The 19,122-nt window shown below is 33.1% G+C and overlaps 1 protein-coding gene across 1 annotated transcript; it reads right to left on the bottom strand.

Annotated features, from left to right (window-relative positions):
* Positions 1-889: 889 nt before the first annotated feature.
* Positions 890-14,020, bottom strand: LOC140434848 (translocator protein-like). The gene is made up of 3 exons (XM_072523420.1): positions 13,746-14,020; positions 10,096-10,190; positions 890-1,156 (listed from the first exon to the last, which is right to left on the bottom strand). Exons 1-3 carry the CDS (start codon positions 13,966-13,968, stop codon positions 953-955), a joined length of 522 nt encoding a protein of 173 aa, XP_072379521.1. The 5' UTR covers positions 13,969-14,020; the 3' UTR covers positions 890-952.
* Positions 14,021-19,122: the final 5,102 nt, after the last annotated feature.

The following is a 19,122-nucleotide window of genomic DNA, read 5'->3' on the forward strand; positions in this document are numbered from 1 at the left end:
ACAAAAGGTATATGAATAAAAAACTCAATCGGGCTATGTTATGAAGACAAAACGTTTTCGGAATCCATATTCCATCATCAGTGTCTAGGTGTACATGTTTTGAGCCACTAAATATCTGGGTAAAACCCGTTAAAAGTTATAGGTTACTATCATCAGTCAGTCAGTTGCTATCATCAAGTCCTCGTAGACACTTTGTCTCAGGACCAGCAACTTCATGTGGAGTCGTATGTTGCCATGTTATCAAATCCACTGGTAACTTTAACATTCTAATATATAAGATTGAATAATGTAAACTAAATTGTAACCTATAACTTTTAACGTGTTTTTACCCAGATATTTAGTGACTCAAAACATGTACAGCTAGACACTGATGATGGAATATGGATTTCGAAAACGTTTTGTCTTCATGACATAACCCGATTGGATTTTTAATTATATATCTTTTATAAAGGATTTTAACAATTTTTTTTTAATTAATAGAAAGGTACGGTGCGTGATTGTGCAATATATTATTTTTGTACCACGAGGGTAAAACTATATATAAATATATAAGCAAATAAATTACTTATTGCATATTTATTTAAAATATTATAAAATAGAATCGTAACTAAAAATCTACATTATATTACATATTTTTTTGGGTGGCCTAGCCCCTCTGGCCCATAAGGACGCTCCGCCACTTCTAATAAGTCTTCCGTACTGAATTTTTGGATTTTCCACCTTCAACTTTATTTATCCCAAAATTGGATAATAAGCTTTGAACATGAGCCAATATGTGACAAAAATTAAAAAACCGAAGTGAGTGTACACTTTTATATCATTTCTATGATTTTTTCTAACAGCGTTACCGATGACGGAATTTAAAAGAGAATAATAAAACGAACCTTTATTAGTTTAAATTTTTTTTATTTTTAATCACAATATTCTACCCACCGTATAGATATAGCTGGTTTTATTTTCGTTTTGGATTCTTATGCTTTCTGACTGAAGCAGTCTTAGAAGGATTTAATACCCAAATGAAGTAATTGAGTAGAGTTGCAACACCTTGCCATAAACAATAAGGTATCATGAGGTAACCAGCAATTGTATTAATTCTATAAAACATGACAGCTGCTCCTATGGCTGTGACATCGACTAACAGGATGTCATAGAACGCCTAAAAAATAAATATTATCTTCTGTTATTTCTACATGTTTAAAAAGTAGTTGAAATTATGTAAACTTGTTGTAACTATTACTCCATTACACAATTTATATACTTTGCATTTTAATGAAGCTAAATCGACGAAATTCATGCCATAGGCGCGAAATAACGAAATATGTAGATCAATAGGAAAGAGAAGTAAATAAATAATAACAATCATATACATGCTCGACGGGATTGAGGTCTAGCGGTTGTGCTGGCTACGGTAAATGTGTAGTATCCTCATTAGGAAACCAATCTCTTACTGTTGCTGCAGTATGTGGCCTTGAATTATCCGGCATGTAATGCAAATTAACATCTACAGCAGTAGATCAACACCCAGTGTCAGAGATTGCCTTTACCTAGAACAATTTGATGGATGAAAGAGGTAGTGGTGTTTTGACCACGAAAAAGAAGAAATGAGAGACAGTATGAAGTCGGCAATTAATGTCATGTTGTGTTGATATTGCAAGTTTGTTAATATTGCATATATAATATTTAAGTAACAGTAATTCTGTATTCTGCGTAATAGCAAATAAAACCGAATCCAACCTTCGTAAACTTGTCCAGTGAATTTAATTTAATTTAATATAGTACACTGGGGGTTTATTATCTACGCAAACCTCTTAAAATGGGTAGTTTTTTGGCGTTGCGACACCCTGTAAATACCCGAGTCTCTCTTGTCTACTAGGTAGTCTGCAAACTCTCACTCTTCTTGAATCAGGGTAGAGACAAAATCTAGCTTCATCTAGGTAATAATACACACAATAACACAGATTTTCATTCTTGTAAACCCCAATGCACATTTGCATGTTAAGCCCCATGGCATATCATGGAAACCCTGAAGGGACGTCTGGCGCGCAGACTAGCTTTATGTTATCTATTCCTCAAAGTTTGGTTTGTGAAAGACCAGCCTGAATCATATTTACAGCACTTACCATTTTGAACATGTGTTGAATACCGACGCTCCATGACTGTCGTTGTATTAAATAATCTTGGTTTAGTAAAATTTAAAAAGTAAATAAAGATTATCTTCAAAATTTGATGCACTTTTTCTTTATACTTAATTTGAAGAAATTCATCGTACGAATTTGGGGCGCTGTCATAAGTGCAATTGACAGATTAATTTTAATGGCATACCTTGATTTGTAGACTACAAGTTTCAAATGGAATGTTATGTATTAACAAAAAAGTATTTAAGTTTTTATTGAAAAAAGTGGAATAATAGCGGTGTTCCTTAGATATTTTTGATGTGTATATCTAGATCTAGATGTTCTCGCCGGCGCGGCGCTGGGATTCGATCCCCGGCCTTCTGCGTAGAAGTCAGACATTACCGCCTAAGCTATCCGGCCCCTGAGAAGTAAATAAATAATTTAATAATTAATATAGTCTGTTCACTGAACCCAGTCCCTACAATCTATTAAATTTAATAATTATGTTTTTGCTTAAATGTCTATTTTTGAAATTCTATAGATTAGTTTTACAAATATAAAGTTTTATAACCAAAATTAATGAATATGTACTTCCATTATTCACGCGTATTTTTATTTTCTTTAATTAAAGAAGTCTGCACCAGTAAGCTTATTGCAGGAATTAATAAGAATAAGGTTAGTAGGATTTTTTATGTTGTATGTTTTCGACAATTACTGTCAAAATATTCCCAAGCTGAGAGAACTGATTGGCGACACCTGGCGAGCATTGTACCTCCAAAAAGATGTCATTACCTAGAGCTCTACTGTTCTACTGGACAAATTTAATACAAAAATTTTTCTAATAAAAATCTACTAAACTTTTCCGGTGGAAGAACTTGTAAATAAACAAGAAATTGTATATATCGTGGTATCTTTGCTCGGTTTAGAAATTTCGATTTCTAATTTTGACACAATATTTTTTTATAGCCCTTTGTCTATCCGAATTGTCGAATAAAGGCCTCTCCCATTTCTCGCCATTCATCCCTGTTGTGTGCTAGGCGTTTCCACATTGGTCCTGCGACTCTTTTGATATCGTCGCTCCAGCGCATTTGAGGTCTACCTCTTGGTCTCTTCGCATCGTACGGTCGCCAGTTTCCGACTTCTTTGTTCCATCTACCATCTTCGAGACGTTCGTTGTGTCCAGCCCATTTCCATTTTAATTTAGCTGCTTGTTTCACGGCGTCCTTTATTTTTGTTTTGTTCCGGATTGCTTTGTTCGTTTGCCGATCTATTAGTGAGATACCAAGCATCTGTCGTTCCATGGCTCGCTGGGTTTTTCGAATCTTGTCCATGTTCTTTTTTGTGAATGTCCAGGTTTGAGCTAAGTAAGTGAGAACGGGAAGGATACAAGAATCGAACACTTTGGTTCGAAGGTTTTGGGGTATCTTTTTGTCTTTCAGTATGTAGGAGAGTTTTCTAAATGCGGCCCATCCCATTCTTACTCGTCTGCTTATTTCGGTGGTTTGGTTTTCTTTGTTTACCTTGATATTCTGACCCAGATATATGTATTCTTCTACATGTTCCAGTTTTGTTCCTTGGATGGTTATCGTCGGTTGATCATCTTTATTCGACATTAGCTTAGTTTTACTCAGATTCATTTTCAGTCCTTTTTTTATGGATTCCGTATGAAGCTCATCGATCATCGTCTTCAGTTCTTTCCTGCTGTCGCCTATTAGTACTACGTCATCTGCATATCTTAGATGGTTTAAATACTTTTAAATACACAATGACACAATATACTATTGACATTTTCGCAAAAATTAATTGTGATTTGATTAAAAGCAAAATTCGAAATAAAATATAATATTTAAAGAAGTTTTTCAGATTTCCAAATCGAATGCTTAAAAAGTTAAAACAATATATACACACATTGGAAAAGTCTAGGGATATTTTTATAACATAATAAAATTAATAAACATAAATTCATGTGGTCGTTTAATTTGAATTGAATTTGTACAGTTGCTCATCCTGTAGATTTTAATGAGTAAAACAAAACGGCAAAAGTGATAACGAATTTTGACAAAATTTTTAAACAGGACAGGAAAAACCTATACATTTTATATTGCAGTAACTATTTTAGTAGTTTCAATTTTGTACGTGGGATAAAGTTATTGTTTATTTAGTGCATTGAAAATATTATTTTTTATCATGGAGAAATGTCATTTAACACAATGAAATGAATAGGGTTGTAGGCCTTTTTTAAGGTGGCATGCGGCAAACTAATGTAGCTGAGCGCATGGGAGTCTCCCCAAGTATTCTAAGTCGATTGTGGTGACGTTTTTGTGATACTGGAAGTGCAGCCGAACGTCATCTAGGACGTGAGCGCGTTACAACTGCAGCTCAAAAGCTATTTTTAGGTTGACCGCTAAAAGACAACCGACAATTATAGTACCTGAATTGGTTAGCGACTTGCAGCGGGTCGACCAGGTAACCATAGGCCGTGATACTCTAAGAAATCGTCTCCATCAAGCCAATCCTCACAGTCGAAGGCCATTGAGATGTCCACCTATTTCCAGAGGTAATCGCGCTGCAATATTGGAGTGGTTTCAAGAATATCAAAACTGGAATGCAAGTTATTGAGCTACAGTTTTATTCTGCGAGGAACCTAGATTTCCATTTTATCCAGATTCTCGTTGAGTAAGAGTGTGGAGACGATCTGGAAATGTAAAACGCTTAAGACATGTCCCGGAAGTTTGCACATACAGAGGTGATACAATAATGGTATGGGCTGGAATAATAATTGGTGGCAGAATGGACCTCGTTTTTTTTTCAGGCTCCTTCCTTACAGCTTAGCGATACCTTGACACCATTCTTTAACCTACCGTTCGTTCGTTTGCAGGTGCTGTTGGTCAAAACTTCCACTTCATTCATGATAATACTCGTCCACATGTCGCACGTCTAGTGACAGATTGGTTTACCAACGAAAGTATTATGTGCTGCCTTGGCTAGCACAACTAGCCTCCACATATGGGTAACATATATACGTCGTTTCGTTTTCGAGAGCGTCTGATAGAAGAATGGGCAAACGTACGTCAATAGGATATCGACAATCTTATTTTGTCCATGAACGACAAATGTAGAGCCGTAGTAAACCATGATGAACGCCATACTTTGTATTAATTTTGTTTTTTTTATTGTGGCATGTTAAATTTTTTTATTACTGGCCTGTCATTTCAATACTATGCCTAGAGAGATTATTCATTTTTATCGCTTCGAATACGTATAAGTGTTTAAAAGACTCTTAAACTTATACCCTTTTAGTAATAAATTATGTGTGGAGTTGGAATATACGTTTTCTTTTAAACCACTTTATTCAAATATTAATTATACATAATCCCTCTTAAAGTTTTATTTGTTTTTAGTTAAAAGCCTTCTAAAGCGTATTATTTTCTCATGGAAACAAATATTTCGAACCAAAGTACACATCCCCTTCCCAAACATTAATTAGCTTAGGCCTAATTTATAAAAAGCCACTATCCGATTTTAGTTCTCAGTTGCCAGTTATTATTTGTATCAATATGCATTTAGACGTGCATATAATTTGTAGTTTAGCTATTGAGAAACTCACGATTTTATGAGCCAGACTAGCAATTCACTTGTTGCCTCTAGTATTCATATACAATCTCCTTTTGTCATCTCGAGGCCAACTGCTCTTATCAATATTTTAGCCGAAGAGGACAAGATTATCGTATTTGATGTTTTTTTTTGCTGTTAGAGACAGTAACTTTTATCATTTTTTGTTGAGAGCTTATTTTTAGTTTTTTTTTTGAGTATGTTACTAAATGTAATATTATAATTTTGTAACGTTAATATTCGTTCAGATTGCATTCAAATGTTCATTTGGTTTTCAATTTTTTTTGTTGTGAGTTATTAAAGTAATTTCCATAATGTTTATTATTTAAATTATATAAAAGATTGCAATAGATGCAAGTATAAGACAATTGATGACAAAATGTGTCATTATCTGTTGTTTATTAATATAAATTATTAATAAACATTTTGAGTGTTAATAAACAATGTGAAGTGTTTATGTTTTTACAATTCATGTCTGTTTGAAAGTTTAATAAACATTATTTTTTTATTGTGACGTATTATTTCATTTTTGAGTAGACGATATAAATTATTTGAATTTTGTTGTAGAAGATAATAATATATTAATTCTTCCAAAGTATTTTATTGAATATATAAAATTTTCTTACAGCTTATGGTCAGATGTCAGTTTTTAATAGTTTTTTGTCGACAATTGCTGATATCTTTTCTGAGGTGTGATTTTCTGATGTTTTTTAGAGAAATGAGATGTTTAGTTTATTTATTTTTGAGTTCCTTCATAAGTTTCAGGTTAAAACTTATTGGCGCCCATTTTGTTTTACTATAGCCTTATACACCCCTAATGAAGCTCCCTGATTTGAGCAATGTAGTCATTGTTAAGTATTATGAACGAAAAGCTTTTTAATATCAACTTTTGTCAGCTTATTCGCGACATTATTACGACCATATTTTGTGATGACCTAAATTTTTTTAAGTGTACTTAAAGGCATTCTCGTTATTTCTAAAGATTTTAACATATTATGTTGTATGTTGCTGCACTGCAAATCGATTATTATTTACTCAAAATAATTAAAGAACCAAATATACTTTTCCGATGTGTGTAGTTATAGCACGGTAAATGATCTCATCTTCATGAGACACTTGTATACCCTTTGATAGGGCATTTATTAAATTTGGTTATACATTTATAAAAAATATATTTTTTTAATTACAATTAAGGTATTACAAAGTTCAAATAGATGAAGATACCTACATACAATTAAATATATATTAGAGGGCATACGTTAAGATGGTTCAGGCATGTTCAATGTTAAGACATTCTTCTTCTTCTTGTCGTGCCTGTCTGTTTCGAATGTTGGTAATCATCATGGTGACTTTGCACACTGCTGCTCTGAAAAAAAATGTGGTTGTTGTGTTGAACCACGTACGTAGATTTTTCAGCCAGGAAATCCTTCGTCTTCCTGGTCCTCACTTTACTTGTACGTTTCCTTTTAAAATTAGTTGCAGCAATCCATAACTTTAGATAGACTGTTCCTCATGATATGACCGAGTTATTCGGTTTTGGCTGTTTCTATAGTGATTAACAGCTCTTTTTCGAAGACCATCATGTTATTGATCGGGACGATAATCACACAATAAAAGCTCATTAAAATATTTAAAAAAAAATTGTAGAATGATAAGAATAAATGTTGTTTAACTCAATTTCTCTGTCAATATTTAAAAGAAAATTTGGAAAAAGTTAAACACGAAAGTTAGTAGTTACACGAAAGAGTTTCAAAATAGGAGAGTATTTATTGCCGAAAGATTACCTCCTCTTGATGCAATATCAAATTATTATTAGGCCAATTAAAAATCGCCAATATAAGATTTATGTAATCAAATAGATGCAGATGCTCGGCTGGTATTTCAAGCAAAACAGCTTAATTACCTTAGGTTAAATGAGGCAATTATAATAGATTCTGCTAATACAGACGTATTTTTAATATTGTTGGCACACATAAAAAGCTTTAAAACTTATCGAAGAAAATGGTTTTGTACCTATTCAATTTGCTATATCAATGAAGATATATACCAATACATTTTTTGACAATATAAGCGGATTTGTTACTGTATCCAGTTATTGTTTAATTGAAAAGACAAAAGCATATTTAGCTTAAAAAAAAAACGGGTGATGATGATTTACAAATTTTTTTAATTCTTACACATTTGCCTATAGAAAAAGCCTATACAAAAAATTGTTAGATATTTGATAGCTTAGACATATACGGTGTAAACTCGAAATTGGCATTTAAACAAGATATTATAAGGTCTATGTAGCAACAAGTAAACCAAGGTCCTATACTAATAGTGATGGGCGATATGAACGCTAAAGTTGGAGATGACAATATTAACTTAGAAACCGTAATCGGCAAACATGGCCTGGAAGTAATGAAAGAAAACGGAGATCGTTTTACAAATTTTTGTTCCAATCGTAGCTTAGTTATTGGTGGAACCATCTTCCCACATAAAAATATCCACATGGACTGCACCAGGTCATATCAGAGAAAATCAAATAGACCACATCGACATATCAGAAAGATGGAGATCATCTCTTCTTGATGTACGTAATAAAAAAAAGAGAAGACATCGCAAGTGACCATCATCTCGTAATCGGTACCATTCAAATCAAAATGGCAAAAAACAAAATCATGCGAAACACCAACAGACCAACATAAAATCCAGACAAATTAAAAACGACTACAGGACGACACATCTTTAGGGAGGAACTCCAACTCAAAAGAAGAGAAAGTGAAGTAAATAGCTGGAAAGATTTGGAAGATGTTTTGACAGAAATAGCTGAATAAACTAAGTAAAAAAAAAGAAATATAGAAAAGAGGGATGTCAGATGAAACTTGGAATCTTATCGAGGAAAGAAAACAGCAAAAGAAAGATATTTTGCAAGCAAGAAGTGTAAAAGAAAGAGTAAACCGAAAACAAAAATATGAAACAATAAATAAAGCAGTTAAAAGAAATGCAAGAAGAGACAAAAGGAGTTGGGCTGAAGAACTTGGAAAACAAGCCGAAACAGCTGCACAACACAACAGAACTAGAGAGCTGTACCAAATTACTAGACGACTAACAAAAAATGTTGGTATATAATAATATAATATAATGAACCAAGAGCTTTTCTGTTCTGGTGCCTTTTTTCTGGTCTCAAATTCCTTGATTCAAATTCTCAGGAATCTTAGTGGAAGGAGCTTCAATATAAGCCAGGTGTGCCACAGGGGTTTGTCTGGGTATCTATTGTATAAAACATACTATGATTGAGCCCTGCATCTCGCAGTGGTGGTTGTGGCTAGAATGAAAGAGGAATTGAAAGAAAGTGTAAACAGAGCAGGTTTTAGTGTGTATGAACAAAAAGGGATCGAATATGGTCCCACTAATAACAAATCTTTTTAGCAGTAATTTTGTTAGTAAAGTAGCTGGGAGAAAAAAAATTGGAGAAAAACTGGGGGAGTTAGTGATTTGTGTACGGGGAGTATGGTTTGTGACGAATGAAAATGTGGTTAACTTAGGTTGAATTTGCAGCGGCACCTCCTACGTCTCCAAAATTAGACGTTTCCAAATTAGACGTTTCCAGAATAATGCACTTCTCAGGGTTTATAGTGGCTACTGTACTGTGTCGGTGGGTGTAATGGCAGTTCTTACCAGATAGCTGAGAAAAAAATACGAACAACTGGAGACGAAAAGAATCAGTGGGGACCAAAGACATGAATAGAAATGTGTAATGGAGTAATAGGGGCGGATATTGGAGTTAAGAGCGGATGACGGAAGAGGTGGAAATCTAACTGGACTAGACGTCTTATTACTGATCTCAAAATATGGATCATCGGTGAACATGAGAGCTAAAGCTTCAATTGATTTAGACGCCTGCCCACCTCCCACGGATTGAGGGGAGGAAACAAACATGTGTGTACAGAATCAAGGCGAGTATGAAGACTCTGGAGCATATCTTGTATGCAAGAGCTCAATGAGAGAAAGGCGGGAAGATGAGAGCAGTTAAGTGAAAAAATAACAGTGTATATGATGGTTACATTATGAGAATCCTGTGAAAGGTTATTACTATGATAAAAGAGAAAGAGAAATCGACGAGAGAGTGGATAGAGCATGTTAAAGTACTACAACAGGTTTTTCATCATACTTTTCCCAAAGAGTGGAAGCTTTTAGTAGGTAAAATCACGCACTGCTATAACAAGACATCTTTTGAAAATCTTCCCCCATCTGTGTAAAAAAAATTAAAACAAAAACCAAACAACACAAAGAAAGCTTTTGTATAAGTACTATCGCTATAAAAATTTAAAAACAACTTTCTAATATTCTGAACCTTTATTTAAAGGAAAATACTTCTGCCTACCAGTTTTATATCCTTTTTTCCGAAAAAAATTGGAGTCCACAGCCAGTTAGCTATAATATTTATACCATATACAGATATAGAAATTGCCGTAACACCTAAAAATTAAAAAACAGATTGTTAAGCTTGATCAAACAAAATTATTTTATATACCATCAAATCCGATATGAGTTTTCAAATATAATTTAAAATACCTAATAGTTTATTATTCTATTATAAAAAAAAATAATTTTATATATTAGTATTGATTTATTAAAATGTTTACAAATTCACAAAATTGACTAATAGACATAATATAATAATAAAAATTCTAATTTTCATAATTTAGAGTACATGCTTGTTTACCTTCATTTTTAGTATAAAATGGAACTGGTTGTATACGTTTTTTATTTCGATCGGTTTGTATAGTAACCAGTGTGATCCAAATAACTACTTAAATATACGCTTTATTTGGATATTGGTTAATATTAATAGCTGGGTATGTTATTAGAACTGAAGTATTACTCTTTTCGGTAAAAACTCATAAAATATTTTTGAAAGTGTTTAAAAAAGGTTTTTTTTAGTTTATAGCATTAAAACTAAGCGAGTTATGCTCAAAACAAAGTTGTTCCCGTTTTTTTGGTAAAACCATCGTGAAAATTACCTCCTAATAAGCACCATAAATAAAATTATTCGTTATCGCCTTATAATTTACTTTGTTTATATATTTTTTATATGATCTATAAGTTTGACCGTTTCAAAGAGTTTATATTTGAAAAAAAAATTGGCCTTGAAGTAAAAGAGAAATTTGTACAATTTTGTAAAAAATGCCTTTTTTTCAAAATAACAAAAAGTTACGTCACCAGAGTACACAAGAATACAAAACCTATTTATTATCACAGTTTGTTCGTGGTAATTATCTTTCAGTTTAGTATTTGCTTTATTATTTATCGTTTCTTAAATATCTCAGTTTACTTTATATTTTTGTATTTGAAATTTTGGTGTTGTTTTCTATAAAAACTTATTTTGAATTATCGAAGGAACGTTATCTATTGTAATCGTACCTATTGTCTTCGTATCTTTTAATAAGGTAGGTTAAAACTTTAAAATTTCATTGTATATTAACGGAATAATAATGTTGATGACATTTTAGAATGCCAGGTACAGGTTGTAGTGTGAAGGAAAAATATTTAAAAAATGGAAAAATAGTTATGTAATTCGGTAATTCATTCAATAGTTAATCCAGTATTGATGGAAATTCAGTATACGCGACAAATTTTCAGTGTAAAATGGAGATTGAAGTCCTAGATTTACGTAAATCCTGCATTAACATTGGATAAACGTTAACAACCGGTTCTTATTAATTTTAAGTACCAAACTGCCTACATATCAACAGTTTTCCATAATTAGGTATTATAATCCACTAGACATCTTTATTTCATAACTATCTTTACTATTTTCCACACATCAAACACATAAAAACGATGATTAACAATGTTACGATTCAAATTACTATACTCTTGTGACGTAATTTCGGGCTTAATATTCATTGGTTAGTCGGAAGAGGCAACCGTAGTAAGTTTACGAACCGTGGGTTATGCCTTCTGAACATTTCGGTTTTTTTTGTTTTCTGTAGCAGCCAAAATAATTCTTTAAGCGGGGTATACATCAGTTGGTGAAACAATGTGATATGTCCTTAATTGTACAAGTAATTATTTAGAACCATGCACTTTCTTTAAATTAATCTTAAGCCCGTATTCAAAGCAGCTTACATTAAGGTTACATATATTATATTACGGTCCATACATTATTGTTGTTATTTATCATTATTGCTATATCGTCCGCAAAACGTAAGTTATTCAAAATTTCTCCATTGATAGATATACTCTCTATTGATTTTGAGAGCGCTTCTTCAAATACTGCTTCATTGTAAACATTGAAGTGTATCAGGTAAGTATAAAACCGAAATGAATAAATAAAATATTCCTAATTCCTAATGAGTAACTGATTTGATGAATCAAACGTTTTATCTATCTCCATTATTAAACGCTTATCAATATATTTATTAAGTATAGATAAAAGATTAGTTATCCATAAACTAATAAGGAAATTCCTAATTAACAATACATTATAGTTATATTTAATACGGTAATTATCCCGATAAAATAGTAAAAAAACATTATTATTATTTTTAGAATACGTACAAAACATACACACACACACACTCACACACACGCACACACACACACACACACACGAGTATTATTCAATACATACACGATGAGGCCTTGAGACAGTGGAAACATAAATTTAAGAGAATGGAATGGAGAACTGTCGAGAGGAGATATAATACTCTACACATTATATAACACAAATGATCAAATTGTTATTACAAGTAAGATTTATAATGTATGTCAGTGAAACATATGCATAAATATAGAAAGTGGGGTCTGGAGAAACACATGAATAAAACATAGTAGGTATATATGTATAGAAAGGGAACAAACAACGGAAAATTAGATCTGAACCACGAAAAAAGTTGTAAGAAATACATACACATACTTGCGAATGAAGCTAACTAGTACATAACGAAATAAAGAAAATATAAAAGACCCAATAGTAAAAAGAAGATAGGGGCACTGAATTCGGTGTTATGGCCAAAAATATATGAGAAGATGCAAAGATACAAATCTACAATACAATATTAAAACCAATGTTAATATATGGGGCAGAATTATGCCAAGTAACCAAAAAATATAACGCTAAACTATTAAGTGGACTTTGGGAGGAGAGCGGCAAGAAGATCTCGGTTAAAACACATTAGAAATTATGATATTAGGAGAAAAATGGGAGTACAAAAACTATAATCGAAGACAAAAAAAAATAACAACTTGTACGATACGGACACGTCAGACAAATGGAAGAAAGCAAAATCCCCAAAAAATATTAGACTGGGCCCCCACAGAAAAACGGAAACGAGGAAGACCGGCAACAACATGAATGAAGGACATCGCCAAGACGTTTGAATTTATGCAGATCAATATAATATGTACCTATCCACAAATGAGTAGAAGCTCTTAGGATCAATAAAGTATACTCTCAGTATTACACAGCACTATACACAGCAATACAGACAGGGCTATACACAGCAATAAAAGAGCTGACAAACGTGTCAGCAAGGGATCAGCTACAAAATAACTGCTAGCAACAGTTAGCAAAGAGCCAGACTTAACAGTGCAAAAAGCACTGTCCGCGACCTGAAAAAGCTAACTTCCACTATAAAAATATACCCGGTTCAGCACATGGCAAAGAGTACAAAGTATAGGAAAGCCATGCGCTAATAGGACAAGAACTGATGGAAACAAGCAGGAATTAGATCAAACTTGTAACGGGCTTCCTTATTGAACATAGGTCAGTCAAGTGATATCTGCTTATATGTTTAAAGGTAGAAGGAACTAAGATCTAGTGAGCAGTACGCAGTAACTTTAAATGTTATGTGCCGTAGTAACTCCTACAAAAAGAACCAAAGATACAAACATGATTTTTGCAACCTAGTCATTATTTGTACATAAAACAAATTATGAGCAGATATTTAAAACATTTAAGATCTCTAATTACCTAAAATACCATTAATTTTATTTGTGAAATATTTTGAACAGTATAATAATACATACCATTCAATCCGTTTCCACTTTCGTAAACCAAATATGATGCATATCCCATCAAGCAATATAAAGTTGTCCAGACTGGAGCGAAGGCCCACTTGGGTGGTCTAAGATTCGGCTTCTTTAATGTGTCATACCATGACTTCATATTGTTTTTTACAATAAATGAACCAGCTATTCCCCCAATATTGGGCAAAATTGTGAGAATTAAAGGAGCTAAGATTTGCGCCATGGCTTGTTCATAAAAGTAGATATGGTTTGTTACTAAGCAAAATTTTAAATAACTATATATTTATTTTGTAAGGAAACTTATCTTGAGGATCACCGATATCGGGATTTATGATAGTTTTTTTAAACATTTGATGTATAGAAAAGTACTTATTGATAAGATATATCTAGAATTAGAAGCATTTTTTATTTAAAGGTTAAAGTGGCATCAGTGTATGTTTATTACCGACATTACTGTAAATAAAAACTAAATTTTATGGAGAATATTATATCATATTATGTAAATTGTTACATTAATTTACTGTCTGGAAGTAAATTGTTACATTTTTTTTAAAGTCCGATCTTCTTATAATTGCTGGCGAACACATTGACCCATCTTATTCTATTTACTGCAGCTCGAAATAGATTATTGACGTTAGACCAGTCCATATCCTCTGGTTGGCCAGGATATTTGTCTTTGTCCAGAGTCTCTCTTGCTCCCAATTTTGCCTTGTAGAAAGTTTATTAAGGTAGTGACGCCAAATAAGGCCAGTGTCTTAATAAGGCAAATTGTAAATATTTCCTTAAATATAGATATTATATACTAGATGTCACTGTAAATCGCTTTCCCAGTCAAAATCGTCTACGCCATTCAGTCGGTAGTATCAAACAGCACCGCGAAGTATACTAGACACGTGTTTACTACGGTGCCGAAGTTCGGTTATAAATTTTAGGTAAGTTATAAAATCACTATAAAGTTACTTAAATAATATATACCAAATATTATTTCTTTGTAAAGCAATAGAAAATTAATACTCTTTTAGAAACTGGTACTGTTTTTTCGCTATATTGCTTTTTATTATTGTTGTTCTATGTTAAATAGAAAAGTAGACAGTGCCCTAATAAGGCCAATTGATTGGCCTTATTAAGAGTCGACTGGCCTTATTAAGAGCTGGTTGACATTATAAACAATTTGTTTACATAATCGTTTAAACTATTTTTTCTTTGCAGATATGTACACAAGGAAAAGGGCACAGTGAACCGAAGAGGCCATTGAAGCTGCAATGAATGCCGTACGAAATGGCATGGCTGTTCATAAGGCAGCACTTACATTTAATATTCCTCGGCGTACGTTACGTAACCATCTAGCTAGTGGTAATTCACAAAAACGACTTGGGCAGCCTCCAGTACTTACAAAACCTCAGGAAGATGAATTGGTTAGGCATATAGGAAGATTGTGTGACGTGGGTATGCCATTAACTCCCAAATATTGCGAAAAAACGTGTATGCTTTTGTCAAAGAGACAGGAATAAGGCATCCATTCTCGGTTAAAAATGAGATAGCTGGAAAAAAATGGATGAAATTGTTTTTTTCTAGGCATCCTGACATTTCAAAGCGTCGGGCTCGAAAACTCAATTTGGCCAGAGCCCAAAAATTAAATCGTACAGTTATAAGTGACTATTTCGAGAAACTTCGACAGATTTTATATGAGAAAGGCTTCGCAGGGAAACCTGCTCAAATTTACACCATGGACGAAAAAGGATACCAGCTTACACTGAATCACCAACAAACTGTATTGGCTAGTAAAGGTGCATATCGTTGCACCAGAGCACGGCGAAAATATAACAATCGTGGCATGTGGCAACGGCATAGGCAACAGCATTCCGCCACTTATCATTTTGAAAGGGCAACGAGTTAAACCAGAATGGTATTGTTATCTTTCAGCAGAAACAAAAATTATAATGACCAAGAAAGGAAGCATGACAGCAGATGCATTTATACAGTGGTTAGATCACTTCTGTCGATTCAAAAATCCTGGACCAGCCCTTTTAATTTTTGATAGAGCTCCATCTCATTTAGACATTAGAATTGTAGAAGCTGCAATAAAAAAAGATATAACTCTGTTTTGTCTACCGTCCAACACTACCCATGAGCTTCAACCACTCGATAAAGAAGTCTTCAGGAGTTTTGAATCTTACTGGGATGAGGAGGTGTTAAATTTTTGGGTGAACCATAATAACGAACGTACCATTAACCGAGCAAAATTTGGGCAAATATTTACGCCGGTTTGGAAAAACGCAATGACGCAAAAAAATATTTGTTCTGGATTTGAAACAACTGGAATATGGCCATTCAATCCAAATGCTATTGCGGATGCTGCCTTTGCACCTAGTTGTCTGACAGAACGAGAGATTGAAACAATCGCCGAAGATTTTCAAGAAAATCCTACAACCCAACCAGAAATTGAAACAACTGGCAAAAAGAATACAAATTTCGAAGAACAGCTATCCTGCAGCGGTGTAAACAAAAATAATAAAAGCAAAGCATTCTCGAGCAGTGAGAAAAGGAAAATTACCAAAAAAAAAAAGAACACACCAACGTTTTTCAAACTTAATCTCAGATGAGGACACTGACTCATCTGGGTCTTACACAAATGGTACAGCTTGCAGCGAGGACTATAGTGATGCAGTTTACACGTCAAATAAATATGATAAAAATAAAGTTGCAAAGATAAGTGAGACAGAGCCATGTGAAGAACTAAATGCAAGTTTTAGTTCCAGTGGTTTGCTGATTACACCGGAGTTAAAAGAATCAACAAAAAAAACGTCATCAGGCCATTAATGAGAAAGCAAAAGAAGTTACCAGAGATTTATTTAGTGCACAATCTCATAGCTTAGTAAAACCAAAACCGAATTTAAAAAAAGATTAATGGTACTGTTTCTTATGTGATGAAGATAGAGTGGCTGATATGTGCAAGTGTGTTTGTTGTAATAAGTATATCCACGAGGAATATATAGGATTAACAAAAGACGACAAGTATATATTTGTATGTCCTCGATGTGTGTAAATGTGCGATATATGTACTTAATGTATTGACACATTTTTGTTTTTAATAGGAATAAACGTTTCTTTCACTAAACTTTGTATTTATTCTTTAATTCTTAGGTTTAAAATTTATTAGCCACGTAAATTTCCTTCAAAAATGAAACTGGCCTTATTAAGTTACCAATTCCAAATAAGGCCAAATATTCAAGATTTATTGAATGTTAAAATTTTATATTTCTTTATTTATTTATTAAGTACTTTATCGTAAAATTCGATAGCTAAAATGTTAGGCAATACGTATACAAGACTTTTCCCCCCATATTTTTGCTGAATAAAATATTACAGACATTTAAACCTTAACGTGGCCTTAATTGGCGTCCTTACCTTATTACGCAGAATTTGGCCAAAGCTAACTAATTTTTCGTTCTTGACGGTGTTAATAATTTCGTCAGTCTTTTCTTAGCCTCTCAAGAATGTTATATTATGTATAGGTACTTGTGCTCATTGAAAACGCCTGTCAATTTTTTTAAACTTTACACTAGATAAACAAAATCATATAAAAATTTCAAGCTTACAGGAACAAGTTTTTTTCTTCATTTTCAAAAATATAGGGGTTGATGACGTGCAGGCCTGATGCGTACCAGGTGATGATTATATTTTCATTGCATGCTAAGACTCATCATTATAAGAATTTATAACCTTACAGACACAACGTTACTTGGAGGGTGCAGTAGCTCTTGGTCTATGAAAATACAACTGATAAAATGTTGCTAAGAGAAGCAGATTGTGCAAATTCAAAAAGTGGAGGACAAGGCAATACACGTTGTAATTGCCAAAGAAAGTGTTTCACGGCTAAATGTAGTTGTAAAGGCAATGGGCTTTTGTGCAATTCGAAGTGTCATGGTAGTTTAAATTGTAATAAATAAGACTAAACAATACATTTCGTTTGTTTTTGTTTTTTTATATTATATATCAAAATTAAAAAAAATGTTCCCCTGTTATGTTGATAATATTTTAGTTACCCATCGCTATTTGAGCTGTTTGTTTTAAATACAATAATCTTATATTTATTAAAACAATTTTCGAAATAAAAAAAATACCAAACTAATTTTTTATTTTTATTTGATAAACAATATAAGTTTTTAACATACACCAAAAATGTATGTATGCCCACATTCACAGATGAATGTGTTAGAAAATATAATACTTAACCAATAATTCGAACATACGTCAAGCGACTTTGTGAATGTTGACATTCACTGGCGTATCTCGACGTTCACTGGATTTCGGGCTTTCACAGTAACACACACACACACACACATATATATACATATATATATATATATATATATATATATATATATATATATATATATATATATATATATATATATATATATATATATATATATATATATATTGTTCTGAAGCTATTTTCTTGTGGCATGTTAAAGTAATTACTATTTAAATGCGACTTCTGGAGTTCGCTCCAGAAGCTCCAGGATGCAAAATCAATTCTGTGACCTATATGAAGATGGTATTGGCCTAAAGCTGAAATTAAATCAGAATTGAGAACAGAAATGGAATGTTCATAAATCCTATTTTGAATTCTACGATTTGTTTGGCCTATATAGGGTCGGGAGCAGTATGCACAAGGAATTTCGTGAACTCCGTGTTGTTCATTTGGAATGTTGTCTTTGATTTATCGGACAAGAGATGAAAGTTTTTATTGGGGGGTAAATATTGTCTCTATTCCTCTTTATTTAAGAATTTTGTCGATGTTGTCAGTGACACCTTTGGTGCAAGGAAGAAAAGCTTTCGTATAATGAGGGTCTGGGTCTTTGGGTTGAGATTAATGTCTGTGGATGCTCCTATTGATGTGATTTTCGCGGTATCCGTTTTGGATGACGAGAGTTGGCATGCTAGTAAGAAATGGCATGGGTGGGCTTTTGATAAACAGAGTTATGAAAACCTTGGATTGGTTTTCCTTTATGATAACGTCGAGAAACGGTAGGGATGAATCAGTTTCTACCTCCATCGTGAACTGGATACTAGGATTCCATTCCATACATGGTAACCCGTTCAGATGGGTTTGAAAAGACACCAAAGCATATCTGCCATGGGGCCAAATGACGAGTGTGTCGTCAACATATCGTAGCTAATATGTGGGTTTGAGCATTGATGTGGATAGTGCTCAGGTCTGTAAGTCTTCCATAAAGATTTGGGCAATTACTGGAGGTAGAGGGGAGCCCATTGGGACACCATTTATTTGTCTGTAGAATTGATTTTGGAAGATAAAATAAGTGTTGGATATACAATGTTTAATAAAAGAATATCAGGTTTGTTAATTTTG

This window comes from Diabrotica undecimpunctata, chromosome 2 (genome assembly GCF_040954645.1).
Source record: "Diabrotica undecimpunctata isolate CICGRU chromosome 2, icDiaUnde3, whole genome shotgun sequence".
Lineage (NCBI taxonomy): Eukaryota > Metazoa > Arthropoda > Insecta > Coleoptera > Chrysomelidae > Diabrotica > Diabrotica undecimpunctata.

Bases quoted from the DNA above. Each gene is read 5' to 3' on its own strand.
- LOC140434848 (XM_072523420.1), bottom strand. From the start codon at position 13,968: ATGGCGCAAATCTTAGCTCCTTTAATTCTCACAATTTTGCCCAATATT. The intron at 10,191-13,745 runs GTATGTATTATT...TTTAATTTTTAG, and splicing joins AAGTGGAAACGGATTGAATG to GTGTTACGGCAATTTCTATA. The intron at 1,157-10,095 runs GTAGGCAGAAGT...TTTATTTTTTAG, and splicing joins GAAAAAAGGATATAAAACTG to GCGTTCTATGACATCCTGTT.